The sequence below is a fragment of the Gekko japonicus genome, unplaced genomic scaffold (assembly GCF_001447785.1).
Source record: "Gekko japonicus isolate JY-2015 unplaced genomic scaffold, Gekko_japonicus_V1.1 scaffold9, whole genome shotgun sequence".
Lineage (NCBI taxonomy): Eukaryota > Metazoa > Chordata > Lepidosauria > Squamata > Gekkonidae > Gekko > Gekko japonicus.
This window is the reverse complement of record NW_015168044.1, coordinates 1,213,168-1,220,212: the sequence shown is the minus strand read 5'-3', so window position 1 is coordinate 1,220,212 and position 7,045 is coordinate 1,213,168. Positions and strand designations below refer to the sequence as shown.

The 7,045-nt window shown below is 41.8% G+C and overlaps 1 protein-coding gene across 1 annotated transcript in view; it reads right to left on the bottom strand.

The window, feature by feature from the left end:
* Positions 1-574: 574 nt before the first annotated feature.
* ZMAT4 (zinc finger, matrin-type 4) overlaps positions 575-7,045 on the bottom strand; it is a 187,914-nt gene continuing 181,443 nt past the window's right edge. The window contains exon 6 of the mRNA XM_015414212.1: positions 575-628. Within this exon, the coding sequence (XP_015269698.1) occupies positions 613-628 (16 nt within the window). The 3' untranslated portion in view covers positions 575-612. The remainder of the gene's footprint in view (positions 629-7,045) is intronic.

Sequence of the window (7,045 nt, the reverse complement as noted above, 5' to 3'; positions counted from 1 at the left end):
CTCTAGCTTGCAGGAATTTCATGTATGCCTGGCTTTTCCTATTTCCTTTTTTTCCCTTAATGCAAGAGGGGGGAAAAACCCAGAAGAAGTCATCCATCATACATCACCAAAAAGATGAGAATTATTTTTTCCTCCCTCTTTATGTGGATGATAAAAACCATGCAGAATAAGGTGAAGATAACATGTTTATTTCTGGCTGAAGACTGGTTACTTACATCACAATCATGGATAATTTAATAGGATCTTATACTCTCTGAAGAAATCTAAGAATAAATATGAAAAAAGAAAAAAAATTATTCCAGTGGTATCTGAAAATGAACTTAAAAGTTTTGTATCATACAGTCTGAAACATACTCTTGATTTTAGGCTGAATATATAGAATCTACTTCCAAAGGGTAAAAAAAGTCCATCTGAATCTTGTTACTCACCACAAAATAAAAATAAAAGTAAAATCCATTCATAGTCCAAAAGCAAAGATTAGCTATACATTTATGATGCCACAGAGGAAGTGCTCATTGTCCAAGAAAGCATCATGTCTGTAGGCAAAGGGCTCTTCTGTGAAGAAGAAGTCTGTGCTGGGTACATTTCACTGACTCAAAGATCGACAACCCTCTATTGGTTCTTCAGGCTGCAAAAGAGAAGAGAAAAAGGAAGAACAGAGAGCACAGGAACCCTTTTAGGAACCATTTGCTTGCAGGAGAGGAGAGACAAGGGTCTGGAGGTCAGCCTGCCCTCCTGCTCCCAGTGGTTCCAGCCTTCCATCCATTAACTGCCAGTATAGGATTCCCTTCTTCTGTCATAGAACTCAAGGAAGTTTGTAGAGGGCATCCAGGAGGTCTCCCATTTTAACACTGTCCAGATTCCAAACAACTCAGGACCTAACTATGTGGATGCATTAAAAGTCCACCTTGTGTCTGCCCTAGGTCCTGTCAACCAGATGTGCCCTGGGAGTTCTGTATTGAAAGTTAAATTCCCAGGCGAGGGGGACTTCCGGTCACCATGGCACGGCGATTAAGAAAGTTAAATTCCCAGGCATGTGGCAGTCCAATTTATATTGTGTCCATGGTGCATAAGGAGAGGGGGCTTAAGCCCTCCCCTATTCCATTTTCTTGACCAGAAATGGCCCTGGGGAGCTGCCACTGGCTCTTTTGATGAAGCATCAGTGCACTGGTAGGCTACCCATCTGTTTTCCCAACTACAAAAAAAGTGGCTTTCCAGGGACATTTCACATTGAGAAAACAGCACGGTGTGTGTGTGGGGACGACACAATCCCCCCTGAGTGTCATGGAACTGGGCCCCTAAATGCTAGAGAATTAAGGAACTCCTAGCATGCACCTGGTCAACAGTACACAGGGCAGACCTGCAAACTATATGCTGTGTGGCTAGGTCCTCTGCTTCAATAAACTTACTGTATATTGTGCCTGCCACCATACTGAGGGACATCAAGTATTGCTCAAGGATGGTTGAACAGCTGTTTTTAGTGTTGTTGTTCTAGTCTATATAATTGTTACAAGTCACCACAAGTGCTTGTTAAAAATGTAATTAAAAAGTGAGACGTAAATTTATAAGCTCTGATCGTGGCGCAAATGCATTGGAAGCTTTCTTGCTTCGAACAGGGATGAGAGGGTTTCTCTATTCTGCTTCTTTTTTGTTCCTTAATTTTGCACTGCCTGGTCTCCACTCCTTTAGTTCAAGCAGGCAAAATTCTAAAATAATTCTGGAACTGGTTGCACAGTTTGTTTAGATTTGCTGCAACTTCTGTTATTGTATGTATGTTTAAATATTTCCTGCCTCTATATTACAGATGCACACGTGCACATTGATAAAACATTGCAAAAAAGCAATCTTGATATAATTGTATATATGCTTGCATCCAGAGTCTTTTGGTGTTATTTTTTGCTGATGCACACATGTACTCAGATAAAAGACCACACGTTAAAAAAACACCTTCATTCAACCATACACAGAATCACAACCAGAATGCCTTTTTGCAGGGTTTTATCAACATGTGCACTGGCAATTTAGAGGGAAAGTAGGGAAAACAGGGAGGAAAAAGAGGAACAGAAAGGCATGGGAAACAGTACATGCACAGTGCTCTGTACAAACTATGTAAGTTAAAAAATCCTATAACAACAGTGTTTTCGTAAGGAATTGTTTCCATTCTAGAAACAAGACTGGGTAATTTAGAACACCTAAACTCATATGATGAAAATTTTGGAAGAATCCCTAGTTTCAAAAACCTCTTATGGGCTTCCTGTTCCCATAAATTCTCAGGGTATGTTCAGTGTCATATTCAAGCATTGCCCTTCTGATGCAACTGCTGAAGTACTTTAATCAGTTGACAATACCAAAGCTTGGAAGAGCTTTTACTCTGGCCAGAATGAATTCTCTTCCTTTGGCGGTCTTGTAGGGCAGATATTAAAAAGTGCCATGCGCAAAAAGAATATGTAGATGCTCACTTGATAAAGTTGAAACTATTTAGCATATGATTATGGAGTGTCCTATATTTAATGAGCTGAGGGCCAGTTTAATTACTCCTTTATTGAAAATGATGGAAAGGTCTAATGAGGCACCTGATAGTATGAGGACACAGGTGACTTGGTTATTATCAGATACAAATGATTCTGTTACTCTTTCTGTGGCAAAATTTGTAGGGGTAATAATCAAACAGTAGGGCATTAATTTTATTTTACTGTTTTATTTTCTGCTTAAGGCTATAGCTGTATGAGCAGTAATAGACAGACAGATGACAGAACTCCTCTCTGATTGCTTTTTTTAAACTGGAGGAGTGGCAATAATTATGGCTTTCATTAAACTTTGGCAGTAGGAATCAAGAAGAGAATTCAGGGTGGAAGGAGGGTGGGTTACCATAGCTCCATCTTAGATCCGATGCCAGACCATCCATGATCTGGTTCTCACCACAAATGGATCCACATGGGACCCCTAAGAAGCTTCAAGACCCTGGCATGTGATGATGACATCACTGTTATGCCTTGGCAACACACTGGCACTCCTCTCTGCCCTCCTGTGCAGGTTACTTAGCAGAAATGGCAGCGATGGCAAGGAGGGCTCCATAGGCAGCCCAATGGCTACAGGAGGATTTTAGGGTCTGGATGCTACCACATCTATAGAGACTGAATTCCAGTAGATTCCTGTTGCCACGGGGACACTGCACAAACAGAAAGGATGTCAGGGAACAGAGTCCAGTTACTCTAGAAAATTTCCAAAGTGGATGAGTGTACATGTGTGTTGACGCTGTTTTTAGTATTTTTGGTGTTACTTGCTAAGGCTATGAGCGAATGCGATAAAATGTATGTATGTATGTACATGTGTGTTCATCACCAGTGATTAATCTTGTTTATGTAAGAAATATTTGGTACACATACTAAAAAAAAAAAAGCCACATACATGGTACTCTGGACAGCTCCTCTCTATGCCCAGAGACCATGATTTGTTCTTAAAACGCAAGGCAGATATTTGCATACTCCAACTTTCCAATATAAAAGTGCTTTGGTGAAATTTGGTTGTAACTCTACATTTTGTACAATTTAAAGGGATGTAGAAACAATGAGTAATAAGATTTTCTCAAGTGCTTTCTCAAAAAAAAAAAAAAAGCAGCACTTAGCTCACAAACCATTCAATTATTTTCAAACAGTGATCAAAGCACTTAGGCATATCAAGATATCTATTTTCCCCTTCCACCAAAAAAGGAAAGGCAAGATCTTCAATCTCACAGTGATGGAAATATTACGCACTCCCTTTTTAGAGGCAGCGCAATTATTCAGATTCTTTCCAGTAGCACTGTAGTAATGACAAATTTAAATGCCTTTAAATCCCATCTAGCTTTTATAATTATTCATGCGCTAAGAGTTATTATTACACTACAGCCCTCCTTTTCGTATATTAGTCAGCTCCCTGAATGACACAGAAAGCACGCAGAATAAACATGTGCTATTAAGAAAAGTTGCAGCAATTCAGATTAAAAAAAAAAAAAATCCTTTTCTAACTGGGGTCAGATATGCTTTACTGCTCTGGTGCTTAACGAAATCCCATGGAGTTTAATAGAAATCTAACCAGCGAGAGAAACTAGATCATCTCGGCAGAAATCATTTTTGATTATTTTTGTGGATTTGTGCTTTTAAAAACAGAACTAGGACAAACGCAGTGGAGGAAAACATTTCCTGCCTACAACGGAGGTAGGAGAAGCCTGATGAAGATATTCATTTGAATGCTGCACAAGCCTATTTGGGAGCAACAGAGGAGCCTGGGCCCTGGTGATGCATTTCAAAATGGTGAAGGACGAGCAACGAAGGGCTCTGGAAGAGCCACGGTGGTCTTGCAGTGTTGTGAAACTAATGCAAAAACATCAGCCCACCAACTTTAGATTCCAGGCAAATCTTATAGCCATGGTACCTGTTTCCAATACCAGAGAGCCACTAGAAAAAAGAAAACAATTGCATTAATACTGGCCTGAGGAGTGATCAGCACATTACCTATTCTTTTCTCTCAAGGTCAGTATAGTGGTTTATTAAAGTGTTAGACTTGGATCAGGAACAGCCAGGTTCAAAGCCCTACTCTGCCACAAAATTTACTGGGTAATCTTGGGTCAGTCATACGCTCTCAGCCTAATTTACCTCACAGGGTTGTCGTTGGGGTCAAATGGAAGAGGGGACACTGAAATGTACCACCCTGATCTCCCTGGCAGAAGAAGTGGAGATAAAAACGTAGTAAAGAGATAAGTAAAAACTTCCAGCTTGCTACATACTATGTTTGGAGCAGATTCACCAACACAGCCGTGGTTTTTGCAAAGCTCAGGCTTTAGGGATGAGAATATGTGCCCTATTTTGTTTCTTTTAAAATATTTTTAATACTGTAGATGCCTTTGTATCATATCTGTGTGCGGTATGATTTCATAACATTTCGGACAGCTACAATAAGAGCAGAAGAGGCTTCCGCATTCAACGTGAATGTAGGCTGAGCTGAAGGGCCAGTTTCAAAAACTGGCATCAGGCTGGATCAGGTACCCACCAGGCCTCTGGAAGCCTCAGCCAGCTGTTGAACTTTTCCTCAACTTCCCCTACAGACTTTATGAACTCTCCCAGGCTCTGGCTAGCTCACAGCCCGGCCTTCTGATTGACTGGGAGCCTGAAAAAGCCATTGTACATTCTGCCCAGCAAGCAGCATTGACTGATTGCAATCTCCCTGACCCATCTATCTAATCCCAGTTCCCAGCCCCCCATATAGAAAGTCACCCTATGGGCCCTGATAAATTTCACTGGTCTGCCCCTTCCCAGATTCCCACTTCAGTGACAGAGCCACAAAGGCCCATTTGGAGGCAAATTGGGAGGTTTGTGCACAGGGGGTAGGAAAGCAAAGGAATTCCAAGGGAAAGAAACAAGACTAACACATTTTCTCAGAGATCGCTTGCATGGCTTATGTCCACCTGCTCACAGCAGCTGCAGCAGCAGCAGCAAGGGGGAATGGGCAGTCATGGCACCCAGACACCCACTGCTCTACTGCAGGCTACCCGTGACCATGCCAGGAACACCTGTGCCCCTGAAACCCCTTTTCTTTTGCATTCTGTACCGAGCAGCGCTGTTGTGCTACGGTGCAGCTCAGCAGGGAAAAAAAGGAAATAAGCCCTCTAAAGAGCAGTGGTGGGGCACCGCATGGCAGTGAGCTGCTCCACTGCATTTTGAATGTAGGATTTAGCTCTGCTCCCCTCTCAGGAGTGGCAATGGAGGATGTGTTCCCACAGTCAATCCATGGATTCCCCTTTCAGCTCCTCTTTGATGTGGAGACTTCCTATTTTTCATGCTGGGAAAATACATGTGGAAGCAGCCCGTGTTATGTCCTTACATGAATCTGGGGGGGACCCATTAATGCACAACCATGCTATGATATGGGGACTCATCAGCATCTCATCGGCACAAATGATGGAGAAGAATTTTGGACATGGGGAAGGGGTTCAGAAACTAACTCACCTCCCAGTCAGCAATGGCCAAGCTCTTATGAGTTCAGCCCAGCCTTCCGTGACAATCAGCACTGTTCCCTACCGTGGTCCTGATATTATTTACTTTATGTATGTCCACCTTTCTTACTGAGACTCAAGGCAGATTAGCCCTAATCATAACATGGGAGGCAGTTTTGATCGGCAAAACTATGCAAGCATGGACGAGTTAAACCCTCACTTGTGTGGTGCCAGTCTGATTCAAGACCCCACGTGGTGTCTATTTCTAGTTTAAAACAGCTGGGAAGACTCTTGCATGAATCACCTAGATTCTTGTCTAACTAGAAGACTGGTTATCTGTCGAGCAAAACCTAAAAAGAGAACCCCACAGGGACGGAATTGATACTAGTGGAACAACCCATGAAGATCCTTGAAAATAAATCTAAGCAGCTTAGCAAATACGAGAAGAGGGAGCCAATGGGGGATGCAGTCCAATGTTTCTAATCTATTCTTGTCAGCCTTTATATGTACTGGATTTGCTTATAAACCAAAGAAAACTTTTTTTTCTAAAAAAAGGAAATGCAATCATGGGGGTGTATGTGACATTTCCCCCCAGCATGATAGATATAATATTTTGATTAGCTCAGATCTCAGGATGACAAAGCAGCTTATGTTAATAAATACCAGCTCCAATTAAGCATCTGTGCTCACAGTCTAAATAAAACCAACCGCTACTGTGCATTATGTCACACCAGTCCCCATTAAGTCATCCAGGCTTCAGCTGGAGAATTCACAATTACTGGGTGATCTGCCGAGAATAAGAATATCCCCCATTTTCCTATGATCTTAAAGGCATTCGCTCTTCCACAGTTTCATGGGAATTGTCAGGTGGTGGTGCTATATATAAACATTTTCGGAACACCTTGGAACATTTTTGGTACTGTGAGGAGGCAAGAAACGCCCCTCCCCATTTATTCTCTCTCTCTCTCTGGTTTATGGTCTTAATTATTTATAGCTTTGCTTCTTCCTCTGCTGATTTTTTTGCACAAATTTTGAGTCCTCCTGTTTTTTAAAAAAGATTAAGCCAGTCAGGAA